Genomic DNA, 18,388 nt, shown 5'->3' on the forward strand with positions numbered 1-18,388 from the left:
GCATGGATTAAGTTGCCAAAAAAGTGCAGGCAGATATCTACGTCATATAGAATTGAATGAAATCATAAGTCGAGCACTTATGTCCCTTCATATTCCAAACCACCTGGAACCAAAAGGATTATCAAGAAATGACGGAAAGAAACCTGATGGAGTAACTTTGACGCCATGGTCTAAAGGAAAACCTTTGGTCTGGGACGCGACTTGCGTAGACACGTTCGCTGATTCATACTTGTCGAAAACATCTAAAAAAGCTGGCGAACTCGCAAATTTTGCAGCGCTTGAAAAACACAAACATTATTCAGATTTGACTTTATCTAATAATTATATTCTTTTAGCATTTGCAGTAGAAACTATGGGTCCTTGGAGTACAGAATCAAAAAATTTCATCAACACAATTGGTTCGAAGTTGCAGGAATTAACTGGTGACAAGAAATCAAAATTTTATCTAACACAAAGAATCTCGTTGGCTATTCAACGCTTCAATGCTAGTTGCGTAATGGGAACAATTCCTGCGGCGAAACCTTTTTTATTTATAATGTAATCTGAAAAGATCCAAGTTTTTACAGGTTGGGATGAAGGCTTAGCTTGACCACCTTTTCTTGGTATATGCAAATTTCTTAAATAAACGCTAATTATGTGACAATTTAAAAAAAAAAAAGCTAGCACATTTTAACACCAAACGATGGTCTTCTAAAAAGAATCCTAGTCCAAAATTATCATTAAAATAATTTATTTATTTTATTTATTTATAATTTTATTAATTTTCCAAAATTCCCAAAAACTCCCTAAATTCTCAAAAAATTCCCAAAAATTCTCTAAAATTCCCTAAATTCCCAAAAATTCCCTAAATTTCCAAAAATTCCCAAAAACGATTACCAAATATTAGGCTCTGCCGAGCGATATCATTTATTATAGAAGTTGACACACGGGCTGCGTCACTCTTTTCTCTTTAGAGGTTTTCGTTGAGCCTATGAAACTTTAGCCACAGAAACGAAAAAGTTCAAAATAGTTTAGTGAAAACTTATACAATGTGGAACCATCCCGTATTAAATGAAAAAAATAGATGATTTTCTTATAGTACACGACAATAGGATCTGAAAGAAACTAGTCAAATAATTCGAAAATCGGTTGGCAACCATTCAACAAATGAGGAATCGAAAATAAAAATTTGTTGAAAATTTTTGGCAGAATAATAATAAGTAATACACACAAGTATATTATTTGAAAGAGTGTAACAGCATTTAGACATTTTAAAACCTTGACCACCGAAAATCAATTTTGTGTGAATTTATATATCTGAACTTCCTTATAATACATCATCATATTGTTTATTATTAGAAAGTTGATGCTGTTTTGTTGTCAAGAGAATGTTTTAATTTGGTCTTTTGCTAATTCAGTTCTGAATATTGTATCGAACCGACAATTGCATGTATTTCGCCGCGTGAAATAAAGTTCTCTGTTGAACATTGAAGTGTTTTACGTTTGGAATATCGGGAAAAACGTTTTTCTGAAGAAAATTGAAAAGATTTTATCAATTCACACCGAAAAGTTTATCGATAATTTGAGGAAAATCGGTAACGGTTGCTTGTCATGACCTGTGTTCCGTAGTACGGTACTACGTAGTACTACCGTACCAAAATATTTGAATAAACGAACAAACAAAATATGAATAATAATGAAGATACATCACCGTTACCAATGCGCTTAGGCATTGAGTGGACGGCTGGTATTCTATCAGCTTTTACTGTTGCACCAGTTATAGCTATTGTCGACAAGGCTATCGTTTCAAATGCAAGTGGTAAAGAGAAACTAGCCTCATGCCTTATCAACGGGTTCAAGGCACTGTTTCGTAAACCCGTACAGTTTCTCAGACAGCCAGCCTTCCTGATGATTTGGGGTGTATATGGTGGAACGTACATTGTGGCTAATTCCATCGAAGCAATCTCTGAACGATCGAAAACATCACCGACCGTTCCGAAATTTATTGGCTCATCGGCAACCAACATAACGCTAAGTGTACTCAAGGACAAAGCTTACGCAAGAATGTTTGGAGTAGGTGATCCGAAACCGTTTCCGTCCATCAGTCTTGCTCTATTCGCGATGAGAGATTCAATGACGATTTTAGCATCATTCACGTTACCACCGATCGTTGGACGAGCAATTGATAAACGGTTACACATAGGCAAACAGAATGCCGATAACCTGGCTCAGTTAACAGTACCATGTATGATGCAATTCCTGTCGTGTCCACTACATTTGCATGGCTTAGACAGATACAACCGACCAGACCGTTCACTCACTTATTCGGATCGTATTTTGCGAGTTAAACAAGAGTACTTGAAGACGGCATTCGCTCGTATTGCAAGAATTCTACCTGCTTTCGGCGTCGGTGGTGTGGTAAACAAATATGTTCGGAAATCGGGACATGATTGGTTGTCTGTATACAACAAAAAATAAATGAAAAAGACATAATTCGAAGCATCTCGTGATGGTTGATAATTCCGCATGATACAATTAATGAATGAAAGAATCGATAAAAATGTGATTTTGTTTGCAAATTATGGCAGAATATACAAACGTACCGAAAACTAGTGTTCGTGTTTCCTAGATTTCTTAGAACTAAAATGAAAGTAGAGATTTTACCATGGACCAAACACAGTACGACCCTTAAGCTGTGAAACAGATACATTACGTTGCATAATAAATGTTATGGAAACAGAATCAGCTATCGCGTGTTTCTTGCTCAAAGTAAAATGAACCAGCCAGGATCAGTTCATTTTTGGAAAGTCAAATAAAGTGCCCATTCCACTTAAAAAAAGTACGCCGTGAGAGAGCCGTTAGAGCGCCGTGAGAGAGCCGTTAGAGCGCCGTGAGAGAGCAAACTGTCAAATAAACAAAGAAAAATTGAAAAAATTCAATTTTGTCTCTCACATGGAGTACTTTTTTTGGTAAGAGGAAACTAAGCATAAGGGAACTAATTCACTGGTATAAAAAATGAAGTCAAATGAACACTGACATAAATTGAATTATTTTTTCTTACTCCGCTGTATTTTCAAAACAACAACCGCTTCATTTTACCGTGTTACATATACATATATCAATATTTACTTCAGCTTACCAGCTGACTGTACATAAATTCGAATGTATGGGTTTCTAACGCTTATTTTCCCTACTACTTAAGCCAACATTTTTGTGAAAATTCAAAATCTGCTCAATTCAATGCAGTTGTAAGAGCGTAGTGTCGAAAGACTATCTTGACTAATTACGCCGATTTCTTCTTTAATTGGAAAACGCATGTTTTATGAAACAGATGCCAATAAATTATTATGACGAAACAACAGTATCTTTGTGAAGTAACATCAAAGATTGAAATGGATTCGGATATCTTTTTGGCAAATTGAACATAACGATAACTGAATCAGTCAAAGCGTAAATTGCCTATTTACGATTTAACGAAAGGGTATTACGCAAACGATTCAATGTAACGATGTAAATTGATTGCAATATTAGCATTTAAATCAGTTTCCATTAATAGTGTCTACGTTCATTGTGTATGGGCGCTGCAAATGACTACTATAGAGTGTTTAAGTGAGAGAGATGGCGAAACGACAACTTATTGTTCCATTTCGGGATCTGCTGCCAGATTCTTTTGTATTATTTAATACAGCAGACCCCGAGTTGATTTTCTATCTCGCTCTACATAAACACTGTATAATTTATAGTTATTTATGCAACTCAGCATCATAATGTGCAAAATAACCATTCTCTACCAAGGTAGGTATTTTATTGCTGTGCTACATGTAATGTACAGAAGGGTATTAATGCTGGTAATATTCTATGGTATCATATAATAGGGGATTTCTTTTCTTTTTTCTTATACTGGATATGCGCTTGTATATCCAGCATATGGAGTATAATTGAATATATTGCGTAAATATAAAATGATATTACTTTGGCAACCGTCACCTGAAATAATTAAATTTTACCTCGACGGATTTTGGTCAAACAAAGTGCTAGTGTGTAGCGAACGATCTCAGGAGCCCGGCAAGGTAATTAGTTTTTCAATTGGACCAATATCTGCTGAGCGATAATACTTCGGAAAAAGTTTTTTTTATATTTTGATTTTATTTTTATTGATCACATCATGTCCGGAGCGTTAGCGGAGGACTTGACGCAGTCTAACTTCCAAAAAAATAACGAAGAAAATTTTTTGAGACGCGGCAACTATATAGGCGAGAATTTAAGTTTCTTTCCTTTGGCCTGTATCACCACAAATCCTATTCTATCTTATTCGCGCTTCAAATACGAGCAAAACGAGCTATCACTCGACTATGTAGCTTTAAAATTACCGGAGATACATCGTTTTGAAATTGGCACTTTTCATAGAAAATACACCAAATTGACTTTTCCCAAACAATCAAAATCTTTCATACAGAGTAATATGTTTCTATCTGTCTATCTATCGACGGTCGATCTCGGAAACTAGTCAGCCAATCTCCATGAAATTTTGCAGGAACCTCAGGGTGGGCATAAAAATGAAAATGTGATACGCCATTACCCCAGGAAAAACCAGAATTTTGTTTTATTGGCCTCGAAGTGGTTTCTGAGTGTGGTTTTCGAGGGTCGGGAACGCGTTTTCGGCTGTAGCTTAGCTGTATTGAAACCTACAGAGGCGTGCGACCCATCAAATGAAAGGTATTCGTAACACGATTCGAACAAAAAAAAAATTAAAAAAATCAGGGCAGATTCGTTTGAGCTAGAGTGATTAGAGTGACCAAATTTTGAGCTACTCGAGCGTAGGATGAAAGGACTAATATTTTTTGGGTCATAGATAGAGAATTACTTTCTTCGGCAAAGTCTCAGAGTTTTACGAGTAGAACAGAGGGGCATATGTGAAAAATGTCGAAAGTTGGAAATGGGTGGGTCAATTGGGGTTTTGGAGATATTTCTTGAATGGTGGCAGATAGAGAATTACTTTCTTCGACAAATTTTCGAATTTCGTTAAATTTTCGATTTTCGTCAAATTTTCGATTTTCGCCAAATTTTCGATTTTCGTCAAATTTTCGAATTTCGTTAAATTTTCGAATTTCGTTAAATTTTCGAATTTCGTCGAATTTTCGAATTTTCGACAAATTTTCGAATTTCGTTAAATTTTCGATTTTCGTCAAATTTTCGATTTTCGCCAAATTTTCGATTTTCGTCAAATTTTCGAATTTCGTTAAATTTTCGAATTTCGTCGAATTTTCGAATTTTCGACAAATTTTCGAATTTCGTTAAATTTTCGATTTTCGTCAAATTTTCAATTTTCGTTAAATTTTCGATTTTCGACAAATTTTCGAATTTCGTTAAATTTTCGATTTTCGTCAAATTTTCGATTTTCGCCAAATTTTCGATTTTCGTCAAATTTTCGAATTTCGTTAAATTTTCGAATTTCGTCGAATTTTCGAATTTTCGACAAATTTTCGAATTTCGTTAAATTTTTCTAGGTTCGATTGTCGTGGAAAATTTCTACTCATTTGTAAAGTTGAAGCACTATAATTTGATCGATTCTATTCATTTTTAAATAATTGTAGTTTTCGAAGAAATCATTTCGAAAACATTACAGTATAAAAGCTTACACATGCGCATTAGAGCTGTTTACTGGCGGTATACCTGCGGGTAATCCGTTCAAATGCACGTGTCTACACGTCTACAGCTTTTATACTGTAATGTTTTCGAAATGATTTCTTCGAAAACTACAATTATTTAAAAATGAATTAAATGAGTAGAATCGATCAAATTATAATGATCCGACTTTAATTTTCAATTGACTTTCTGATACGTTATACTTCTCAAATAAATGAACCTGTGCAACGGACAAATAACTCAGTTTGAATTGAAATTAAAAGATAACTACGGTGGTCGACTTTGGAAGGTAAACGAAATGTAAAAAATAAAAAAGTTTATAAAGCAAAATAAATCTTCATTTGATACACGGTTCAAAAGAAAGTTTTTATGATTGTTTCAAAGACGGAGAAGAAGAACTTAAATTAATCTTATTAATTTTAAGCCAGCACTGAGAAAATACAATTTATTGTTGAGGATATGTTATGTTAGTTCTCAGTTTAGACCTGGTGGACCAATTTTATAACTTTAATCATTATTTTTCAAAATTTGTTCCAAGAACGCCCTAAGAATACAAAAAACACTGGCACGGCACCTGACTTCTTTAACATTTTTTAGAGTTTAACACTTTGACCGGAAACTTGAAATTGAAAGCCCGAATCTTTCCGCGTTAGGTTCACGTGTGTATGAAACGAAGTACGTCCCTTATTTCAAAGACGTTAGTTTAGGTTTCTAAGAAATCTAACCTGAAAATAAACAGGTCGGCCTGAAGCTGCTTCAAGCATCACCGATTACTTTGAGGCTGGTACATCATGGTGATTTTTCTAGCGATGAAACTGAAACAAATTCAGAGGCTTTTTTTACGTTACAATTTGGCAACGGGCTGAGCATACATATTTTACGCTCGGGGACGAGGACAACTATGAGTAAATCATCAAAGCCTCCTTTTCACATTTTTATTTTTATTCTGGGCAACTACTGAGACATTAAAACGAAATTGCTTTAGTCTTTATTGTTGGTTGAAGATCCCGTGTAGATCAAAAGTTGCGCCCTTAACCAGGATGTTTCGGATTACTGAAAAATTAACCCCAGCTGAAGTGCCTACGGGTAAATCGTTAAATGAACATTAGAAACATCATTGAAAACAAACAGGGAAATCGATTCTCTTCCCTCCCACGGCTCACGTGAAGTGAATCTTGAGACAGAATTGCTGTTTCGACCTCAGGTGTTGACATCGGTCACTGGTCAGTGTGGTCTGACCATCCTCAGTTGATATGTCAACACCCTTCACAAGACAGCAGTAAATTTTCTGATTGAACTAGTAATTTGAAAATTTACAATAAAAGTTTTGTCATCTTTCGATGAAATTTCGAAACTTAGTGAGAAGCTACTATGAAAATATACCCACAAAACGTAGCACAACAAAGAGAAAAAACTCATTTCATTCAAAATACATTCAAAGCAAAACATCGAGTAGAAAAATCAAAATACAAAAACAAAGATAGAACAAAAGACTTAAAGTAAAACAAACTCAAACTCGCTCACCCTACCAGCTCACGCACGTATCAATCCACACGCTTTCACACAAAATCAGAAAACTAAAAACCACAAAACTATACAAATCAAAAACGTTGACACTGACAATAACAAAACTGCACGGTCACTAATCTAAAACAAAAAAACGCACGGTCACTAACAAAAAGAAGAAAAGAAACGAAAAACCAAAAGGAAAACGAAAAACGAAAAGTGCCTTTTGTCAATGTACTGATTCTGTCAGAGTATCAATTCAGTTAGTGTAGTGACTCAAATCTGGATAGCGTTTAATCAGAAGAGTGTATTACCCATCTATCACATGGAATAGGGTGTGGTGTTGCCCTCCTTCACTTAGAACAAAGCGTGTAGCAGTGTTACCCGTTATTTTTTAAGACACAAGGTATGTTGTGTTACTCATCCTTCACTCAGAACGAAGTATGTAGTGCAGCCATTCCTAAATCAGGACAAACCGAACATTGTGTTACCCGCCTTTTTTAAGACTAAGGTATGTTATGTTACGCATCCTTCATTTAGAACAAGGTATGTAGTGCTACCTATCCTTCACTTAGAACAAGGTACGTTATTAATGTAGTGACGTGTAAAGCAAATTGACAAAAGTAATTCTAGTCGTGACGACAGCTTTCGATCATGTTATTGTCAGTGTTGTGACCCACTATTCTGGGTAAAGTCTTTGAAAGTTTCAGTGTATTACCCATTTACCCATCACATGGAACAGGGTATGTGGTGTTGCCCATCCTTCACTTAGAACAAAGCGTGTAGTAGTGTTACCTGTTCTTTTTTAAGACACAAGGTATGTTGTGTTACCCATCCTTCACTCAGAACAAGGTATGTAGTGTTCCTCATCCATTATCAGGATAAGGCGTGACGTGTTACTCGACCTTTTATAAGAGCTAAAGTATGTTGTGTTACCTATCCTTCTATTAGAACAACGTATGTGGTGCTGCCCATCCTTCATTTAGAACAAAGCATGTTTTGAGTGTCATGCATGTTGATTGTAATGAAACGATGAGTGTATCCTATTTTAGCAAAACCACCCAAAAAACCGGTTAAAAAAATCTTTTCTCCTTTTTTTCAAAATCACTGAACATTCACAAATCACTAAACCACTGAACCTTTAAAGACTTCGTAAATCCAACGTTCGCTTTTCCGAAATTCGATACTACAACATCACCAAGTGAGGCTTGATCACTAGTTCAAATTCACAAATTGAGAGGTCTCATTACCAGCCGTTCTGAAGTTGCAAAATCCTTCAAAAATCATTCGGGGCATCTTTAGCGTAAATTTAATCGTAAATTGAGTTCACGCACAGACGTCAACTAAAATCTCGTCTTTTTCAGCCAACAAAGTTGAAATATTCAGATTCTCAAACAGCTACGACAATTCTGAATTGAAACGTGAAAAAACCATCCACAACGTAGTTGCTAAAATTCTATGCAAAATGTCATGTAGTAGATCAAACGTTGCGCTCTTAACCAGAGCGTTTGGAGTCACTGTAAATCTACAGAGACATCAGATATGTATGAACAGCCTAAACACTGAAATCAATCATAGCGTTGAAACTGAAACAAATTCAGAGACTTTTTTACGTTACAATTTGGCAACGGGACGAGGACAACTATGAGTATATCATCAAAATCTCCTTTTCACATTTTTATTTGAGATCGGAAAAGAAGAGCAGAACGTCTGGGTATCAAATGGCGCGGCGTATAATTTTTATGCGAAACGACCGTGTGTGGATATCGTACAACTCAATTTTTGTTTTAAATTTTTGGCATTATAAAAAGACTAAGGTAGTTGACCGCGATTTGAGGTATCGTGACACTTTTTAATTTTGCACGTCATTTTCTTGAAATATATTGAAATCCGGAAGTAATGGCAAACCTTATTCAGGTGAAGATTGAACATTTGGCTTCCTAATCAAACCAAAAACAATTAATTTTAAATAAATATCTTTGTGCTATCAATTTCTTTGCTTGTAAATTTCCACAAGCAACACACGGTCAGGTTTTCGCTACTGTAACTCTAGGTCAAATACCTTATACTGACACTCTCTGCATTAACAGAGAAGTATTTCATATGTTACGGCGATTAGAAAGTTATATATAACTCGAATAATTCAAATAAATGCTCGTTACACTCCAGCAAAACCATACCACATTCTTCCCTCTTGTTGCAATTCTCTACGTTCGCTCTTATGAGACTATTATGCAATTTGAATCACATAATCTACCACGGAAGTGTCAATTAACCATATAATAAATTCACCAAGATTTTAACTTTTTAAGTGCAACTTCGAAGGAGTACGAATAAAATAAGTTCAGGTGAAAAGTACTTCATTGTTTGTAAGCTCTTAAAAATGAATATTTAAAAAAAAAACGAGAAGAAACGAACACTGACACAAAGAAGAAACAAATTTTTATGGTGAGAAGTTTTTTTTTCTCATACTCTTCGTTACAATGAAAAGTTAAGAAAAAGTTGAATGTAGCAGGTGTTGTCGTTGATAGTTCAGAATGTTGAAACTTTGAATATTAAATTTAAATAATGTAAGTCTCTGAACTGGTTGATTTATACTTACTATAATGTAAAGTTGACCTTGTTGCTGTTCAAGAAAAATAAGAAAAATGCGATATACGTATGACTGTCAGTGGCTGGCAATTCCTCTATATCCCCTTGTTTCACATACGTAACCGCAAATTAGATAAACAACATGTTTGTTCTCCAACCACCAGCGATAAATATTTGAACATAAACTAACCATTGAACCATCGAAAACGTGAAACACATACCTTCTGATGACACTAAAATTATGTCAAGTTTTCTCTGAAAAAGTCATGGTCGTTTTTGTAATTTCATCAATTTCAATTTCAAACAAAAGCAGTGAGACCAAAGGAAATCCAAAAGTTCGCTTCGTTTTGCATGACAGATGTAGCCGAAAAAGAATCGACTCAAAAAGTCGTTCTTTTGGCTAAACGAGAGTTTGTGCCGTTTTGTGCCCGTCTGCGCCTGCCTGAATAGAAAATAAACCAGGTACAACCAGCAACAACTCTAACCGGAACAATTTCATGTCGTCGTAAAGTAACTCGGAATTGTCCTCCTTCATTTAGAAATTTGTCATAGGCATTTCAGCTAGGGGTGTTTTCAGTGATCCCAAACGTATCACATCACCTGCGCCAGTTTTATTTAAAGTTTTACCTGAGCCAGTTTTAGGTAAATTTGAAGACATTTCAGCTGGCTGAATGTTGCTGCGTGAAAGTTAAGTTCAAGGTCGGATCTGCCATTCCACGAATACAGCGTATGGTACGAGCTATGATTGACTTCAGATTATATTATTCACTGAGTGTATAGACGAGAAATGGCCAAGTTCCGCAATACTAAGTCCCAAACATACCACGATTCTATTCCTCTTTCCAAGTATTTTAAGAAACGGGGTTTCGAGTCTTAATCTTTTATATATTTATTTACCGGTGACTGTAGCCATCGGCTGAGGATGTATAACAAAGATATCTTCTACTAGGTTGTTCCCGCTCATGTATACACAACACGGGACTAATAATTACTTGATAATACGACAGATGGCTCTGATTATTGATTGCTGAAAAACAAATCAAACATCAATCATTACATGCGATGTAAGGCGCTTTAACCTGGCCTCAATTCCGAGTCATGTATGGTAAAATACAAAGTCTAAGGTTCGTCTCTGCTTTCTTTTTTCTTCTCTCAACTCAAACCACCTCGATGACCTTGGCGGCCCTTGTTGTTAGATCATGGACGCGCAAAAGACGCAATAATGATTTTTAACCATTGTCATTGCGTATAATCAAACACACTCTAATGTAACATCATTCTTTTTATTGATACAAAAAAAAACTTTGGGTCGGTGTACGTTTTGATAATGGTTTTAAACAATTTTATGGCTGACAATTTTCTTAAAATATTTCTCTTTTCATAAAATCACATTTTATTGCAGGTAAAATGGACTTATTCTAGATTGGTTTCGTAATAATTGTCGGAGTGAAAAATAAATTTGTTGAAAAATGATTGGTTTTAAAAGAACAATAGATGTTGAAAATGTCAATTTTCATCTGAGCTGTATTTACAAATCTTAAACAAGTTAAATAAGTGTTTCTTCCTTAAATTTCGTACTGTGATATTACAATATTCGAGTTTTATCGCAATAAAATTCATATTCAATTGAAAGAATTTCTTTTCTTTTTAAATATAAAGGTCGTTGAGTTGGATCCTCTCGTTAGAAAAAAAGACAATGAAAATTACATAAATTAGCGAAGTTAGATTATTAGATGAAAATTAAGCAATTGCGTAAAGAATGGGGTTGAATGATTTAATATTTTGTTGTAATAAATAATCTGAAATTGAAAGAAAAAAGAGTAACGTTAAAGTAGAGGTTTTGGCACTAAAACAAATTTAAATGAAAAATTCAAAATAACAGAGGTAACACCTAAAAATCTAAACGGCAAAATGCAAAACAACGGTGAATTTGAAGAAAGAAATTAAACCTGAAATTGTCTGTCTTGCTTTTGATATTGGTAGCCTAATAGAACTCAGATTTTTTCTCAGCTTTCCCGGGATACCATACCACATGCTACACATAAATTCCAGCCAAGTCCTAATGTCCTAAAGTTAACTCAAATAAAGTTTTTACGTGCTTTTCGTTCTGCAGGCTTATTCGTTCCGAATCTTTTGCTATGCTTTCAGCTGGAGAAATGTAAAGCGAGTCAATGCACTCACCCGTACGCGTGGAATGGAAGAAATGAAAAGAGAGAAGATACTGTCATGTGATGGAATGCATGTGAAACAAACAAAACCCACGCAAAGGAAAGACTTATCTTGAGTTAAGTTTATTGAAATTTTCAGACTTTAGAAAGGTCTTCGATTGATTCATCAATCTAATTCTTTGCATTATTTGTCTATTGTAATCTTTTGAAACCCATAAATTATATGTCGAAAGTTAACGAAATAGACAGCTACTTACATCTACTGACCATGGAAGAATTTGGTAAATAGTTTGGTTTACGAATTGACATCACAACGAAACGTTACTACGGAATTAACGGGTTAAGTCTGTCATTGTTGTCGTCATCGTCGGAGAGAGTTATTTGTTCATCGACTGAAGAAAAGCTGAAAATGGCATTTCGAGGGTGTTGTTCAAGTCACTCGCAAAAATGCAATTTTCTTTTTCTTTTCGAGGTAAAGACAACGTTTGTTACAACAAAGGCTTCCGAAGTTTCAGCTCAGAAAATAGGTTTTTTCACAACTCAGCGGGGAAAATACTCATTTGCTAAAACTTCGAAACTTGTGGCCAGATCATAGTGATACAAGTAATTTCCAATTATTTTCCTCCACGTTAGTATAAAGGTACAGAAATTGTGTATACAAATTGATATGATAAGTGGACAGTTTGATGGGGCCATAGATTGCGTTTACGTTTGAGCAATAATTTAATAATTACCATTTTTACTAAAAAACCTGCACACGATGATTTTCCCGATCACAAACCAATATATTTCCATTCGACATAATAGCTACGCCTTCGAGTCCTTTGAATTCTGCATCACCCGATCCCCACGAGCCAAACGCACGCAAGAAACTTCCGTCAGGATGGAATATCTGAATGCGATTGTTTCCTGAATCGGCTACACAAATGTATCCTTGGTCATCCACAGCAACGCCACTAAAAATTAAAAACAAAAAACTAATGTCACAATCCGTCGACTTAAATTTTTGTTTTGTTTCTGCAAAATAATATAACCCTCAACTACACATAACAGAACACATTATAAAAGTACTGTGCACGCACATGAACTCTTATTTAAATTTTTGCAATACACGGAAATGAACTCTTTGTTGCCTGTTTATAATGTGACTCGTTTATTTCATCCATAAGAAGCGTGCGAAAAAAACAACTTTTTTTCGCACGCTGCCATCATTCAGTCATGTATTCACATATATGTGAGTGAACCAACCAACCACTCAACCCTATCTAGTTGATAGATAAAATAGTTATTTATGCAATTCAGTGAGCGAACTCGATACTTACGCTGCCTGTGTGCATTCAAAATATGACGCGAAAAGCAGTGCGAAAAAAAATTTATCGCACTGAAAATAAACCAATCAGAATCATCAACGTGGCATGTGCTCATAATATACACATCAATTGAGCCACGCGTATAGGTTTCTTCCATCGTACGGTAAAAACGAATTTTGACAAGCCGAAAACGAACGAGAGCATCCACAGAAGCAAACATAACCGCAATTTGAAAAAAATTTGTTCGTTGAAACGTCAAAGTGAGGTTGTGTTGCCTTCTCTGTGGATGACGATGGACATTTTGAACGGCCTTGGAAGAAACCTATATGCAGCTGTGGTTACTTCATCACAAATCAAATGTGTTTGGAGAAAAGAAACAAGTTGAATATAGTGAACTATGATTGATTGGCGTGGGGTAATTTGGCACAGCCTTAGTCCAAGGACCCAAATTTAATTTTTTTTTCAACAACATTCTATTCGGTGTTCGATTATCTTTCAAATGAAACAAAAATTACGAAAAACGGATGAAATTTACTCGAGTTGTATGTAAAATACGCATAGGGCCCTAGTAGCGGCCTTAGTCCGAGGACCCAAATTTTATTTTTTTTTCAACAACATTCTATTCGGTGTTCGATTATCTTTCAAATGAAACAAAAATTACGAAAAACGGATGAAATTTACTCGAGTTGTATGTAAAATACGCATAGGGCCCTAGTAGCGGCCTTAGTCCGAGGACCCAAATTTTATTTTTTTTTCAACAACATTCTATTCGGCTTTTGATTACCTTCCAAATGCCACAAAAATTACAAAAAACGAATGAAATTTACTTGAGTTCTATGTAAAATACACATACGGCCCTAGTAGCTTTTCACTTCTAAGGCCCTAACTCACGGTCCACTCACCCGATTTTAAAAAACTTTTTTTCCCTGGATTGGTATTGACAATACCTATCATTTGCCGTGTCATTTACATTTCCATCGTTTATTTTGCCAGAAATATCACCAAAAGACCTTAAATCACTTAGGTGGCTCTAACTCACGAAGGGCCGACCCGAATATGCCCATCTTCGAACTTAGCCTCACTATTTTGACTATCTTTCAGGGGAAAAAAAAATTTGAAATCGGATTTGATTTACTCAAGATATCGACGTGACGGACAGACGGACAGACGGAGAGACGGCCCAAATTTTTATTGCGTATTCGTCATCTATAAACATAGGCAAACACTTTGCCCTTACCGTCTGCTTCGAATTCCATCAATTACACACGGCATCGTAATCCTATAAGCCCCTTCGTACTTCGTACGGGGCTAAAAAAAATTGGACTTATTTGTGTTCAGTTGGTGTGTGCGTGGAATTCGCTCACTGAATTGCATAAAACGTTGTATGCAACACGAATCGCATGAAGTGAAGGTATTTTATCGCACTAGATGTCGATTGTCGACCCGAGGCGAAGCCTTGTTACATAAATAACTATTATACAATTTAGTGATGATATAATATGCAACTTACGCAGCCTGTGTGCAATGTCGTTTGAACGTCTATTATCGCACTCGATTACATCGTCTGCAATAACATACCAGCATACAATTCGTGTCAAATACAAAGTTTTATGCAATGAAGAAAATCGAATAAATATCAAAGATGTCGCACTAGTGTGATGAAATACGTTCATACGAAATTACACAGGCTGCGTAAGTTGCATAATATCATCACTGAATTGCATAAATAACTATTTATGATATGGAAGCGTTTGTTACGGGACCGTGTCAGAATATTGCGAAACCTAAGACCGAAATTTCAAACAGTGACAAAGACGATAATGAGATTCATCGCAATAGCAACTGTCCCAATTTTTACATTGCATCTTTTAGCAGAATTTTAAAATTATTTCTTTTTAAATAATAAATCGAATTGAACAATCACGTTGTACAGATAGGGTTGTTTTGAATTATTCACGACAACAACCAGTTTCGAAAATTGAATTGTCCATTTTCCATAATTTTCGTCTTTTAAGAATTTCTTCTTTTTTTTTCTCCAGGACATAATTCTTTTTTGCTAGCTGACAGGTTGTCTGTCAAATTAGCAAAGAAGAACAAGAAAAAGAAAAACGGACAAAAGAAAAAGAGGGAAAAAATCCATGCGGAAGCATATAAATAACCTGACGGCATATAAGAATATTGTTGTATACAAGCATCAACAAAGGAGATGTAATGAGCAAAATAAAATCCGCTTATGAGAGGCAACATAACAGCAGTATAGCAGCACCACCCTTCACTTATAGAAACTATGAACTAAAAGTATGCGAACAGGATTTGTTTTGCGCTCAAATGTGGGGTTTGTTTTCCAAGTAGAGAGAATAAAAAAAAAACATAATTTTTGTTTCGTGCTGCGTATAATAAAGAATATCATTGTTTGAGGGTGTTCCAATTAACCAAATATAAGTTGGGATAAAGCATACTGTTTCGCACAATATTCTATGAGATGTGCTACTAATTAAGGATGCTCGACTTATTTTCTTGTAGTTGCTTTATTCCCCCTACACATTGTGCCGCCTAAGTGCATTTAAATCATTAGAAACATTTCAATTGGTCAATGACCCGTAAAATGGACAATGAAAATAATTCAACTTTAAACCAAAATTCGTTGACACACATACCCGATTATACCCTGTAAATGGGATAAAAGACTATTTTAGGGTTAACATTTTGCTGGAATTCATCGCTTTGAATTTTCCCTTCAACCAGCAATATGCGCACGAGAAATAAAATCATGTTTCATTACGGTCATTGTATCAATAAACCATGTAATGAGCAATATACAATAGATCCCAATTTAATGAAATAATGTTAAAGATTATTAATTTTTCGAGTAAGCCACAGAAGCAACTGAGCTGCGGGAAACGACTCTAATAATAAGTGTATAACAAAACTAATTTCTAAAAAAACGAGCCGTCAGAACAGTCGGAGCGTTTGCTGCGACTGAGCCCCGTACGAACCCGTACATCTATTGCGCACGTGACCCCAGTGCGTCTGTCACCCTAGTTGAAGTCAAATTATTATGAAATGTGTACATCTTACAAATTGCGCATAGCGCAATTACGAAGCCCCGTACGACGTTCCTTTCAAATGTAACACAAATTTCAAGTTGACCTAAAATTTTAATTTATTGAGAGGCCTAAGGCCTAGTTACGGCCTTAGTCCAACGACCCAAATTTAATTTTTTTTTCAACAACATTATATTCGGCCTTCGATTACCTTCCAAATGAAACAAAAATTAGGAAAATCGGACGAAATTTACTCGAGATATATGCAAAACACACTTAGGGCCGTGGAGAGGCCTTAGTCCAAGGACCCAAATTTTAAATTTTTTTTCAACAACATTCTATTCGATGTTCAATTACCTTTTAAATGAAACAAAAATGACATCATATTATACATGTTTTTCTATGTTTAAGAAAAATATTAATAAAAAATCATACAACTAGAGGAACAACAAGAGGATTCCGGTTCGTTTTTGGTCACAAAATAACATCAATTTTTTTTTTGCTATTTATTTAACATTCGTGCTACGTACGGGAATGGCTGGTATACATAGTATATCATTGGAACAGATAAGGAAAAATTCTATCTGGTAAAAAAGCAGCTGTTTGAAAGACCAGATGGTCAATTTCACAACAAATCGAAGGTTTTAATGAAAATCTCTTCATGGCCATCATACTTAAGCTGTCATCGCACTTCGACGCTCTTTTCAATTGTTTAATCGAAGTGTTACTTAAACGTAGAGCCAAATGGACAGCCTTGGAACCGGCTCGCAGTCACTCCGTTTTGGTTGCTGCGTCGTTTTCAAGATAACATTGAAACCAGTTCTCTCTTTTAATTGTTTTCCAAGCGGAGACCTTTTTGTAAAAGGAGAATTTTGTGCGATTTGTTCTTTAGTTCTATGGTTTTTCTCACGGTGCCCCTTTTAACTAAAATAAAATTTTCCGAAGGTTATTCAAAAAATGACTTCTGATCCGAGTGCAAGGACATAGAAAGAGTGAAAAACCGCTTTGCTTAGTCTTCGGCTAGATCCTTCCCCACTGTCGAATTGTGAATGCTGCTTTAGGTGTATTTTTGGTGCAATTTTGTACATCGAGTACAACCACGGAATTTTGAAAACCGACACATTTTCTGTTTCTGTGTTTTACTTGAGTTTCTGATTTCTCCATATAAAAATACATGCAAAATTCACAAAAAAACAGTAAACCACGAAACAGAAAATGTGTCGATTTTCAAAATTCCGCGAGTGTACCTAACCTCCATCGGATTTTTTGATGGATTTGGGTTATATTCGACATTGATGAGGTGTTCCAAGGTTGGTCCCTAAATTCTGGGATGACAGATGATTCCTCTGGCACTACCTAACTTCCATCGGATTTTTTGATGGATTTGGGTTATTTTCGATATAAGTGAGGTGTTCCAAGATCGGTTTCTAGATTTTGAGATTCAGACTGATTTCTCTAGAATTTTTTAACTTCCATAAGGTTTTTTGATGTTGACGAAAAGACTTACTTACAAAAGTGGTGATATCAGCCAAAAAACCCTTAAAGGGTAAATGTGACGCAAGTCCTTTATCTAACTTACAAAATAACTGATATCGCTGAGGGTGACGCATTGTGCGTCGTACGCAAAAGTTTTATCAACAAAAAATTGACCCAAAAAATTGGCAGATGTTGAGGAACGTATTGTTAGGAAAATGGTTGAAAACTGTACTGAAAGAATTCAAACGGAAGTAAACCGAATCATCTGCCACTTGTGACGCAAATTTCTTTTTGTAAAATTTTCTTTCACAAATTTTTTGGGTCAATTTTTTGTTGATAAAACTTTTGCGTACGACGCACAATGCGTCACCCTCAGCGATATCAGTTATTTTGTAAGTAAGATAAAGGACTTGCGTCACATTTACCCTAAGGCCCGTCATTGGGAAATGACAGGACAGTTTCCCGAAAATGTATGTAAAATTTTATCACAAAAATTCACCGAAAAAATTCAAAGAAACTCACCTCTTATGCTTTCCATTGTATTCGGGCATAGTCTCTTATGGTCGCCAATACATATTTGAACACTAAAACACTTTTTACTCGATGCAAAAACAAAAAGTTTTTTTTTGTTTTGTCGCAACAAAAACACAGAAAATATTTCGACACA

The 18,388-nt window shown here is 35.4% G+C and overlaps 1 protein-coding gene across 7 annotated transcripts in view; it reads right to left on the bottom strand.

Moving 5' to 3' along the window:
* Positions 1-10,987: 10,987 nt before the first annotated feature.
* LOC119083561 (RING finger protein nhl-1) overlaps positions 10,988-18,388 on the bottom strand; it is a 72,325-nt gene continuing 64,924 nt past the window's right edge. For all 7 annotated transcript variants that reach the window (XM_037193282.1, XM_037193283.1, XM_037193281.1 and 4 more), the window contains 2 exons: positions 12,626-12,847; positions 10,988-11,522 (listed from right to left, as the gene is read on the bottom strand). In XM_037193282.1, coding sequence (XP_037049177.1) covers positions 12,634-12,847 — 214 coding nt within the window. In that variant the 3' untranslated portion in view covers positions 10,988-11,522; positions 12,626-12,633. The remainder of the gene's footprint in view (positions 11,523-12,625; positions 12,848-18,388) is intronic.

The sequence above is a fragment of the Bradysia coprophila genome, unplaced genomic scaffold, assembly GCF_014529535.1.
Source record: "Bradysia coprophila strain Holo2 unplaced genomic scaffold, BU_Bcop_v1 contig_70, whole genome shotgun sequence".
NCBI classification, from domain to species: Eukaryota; Metazoa; Arthropoda; class Insecta; order Diptera; family Sciaridae; genus Bradysia; species Bradysia coprophila.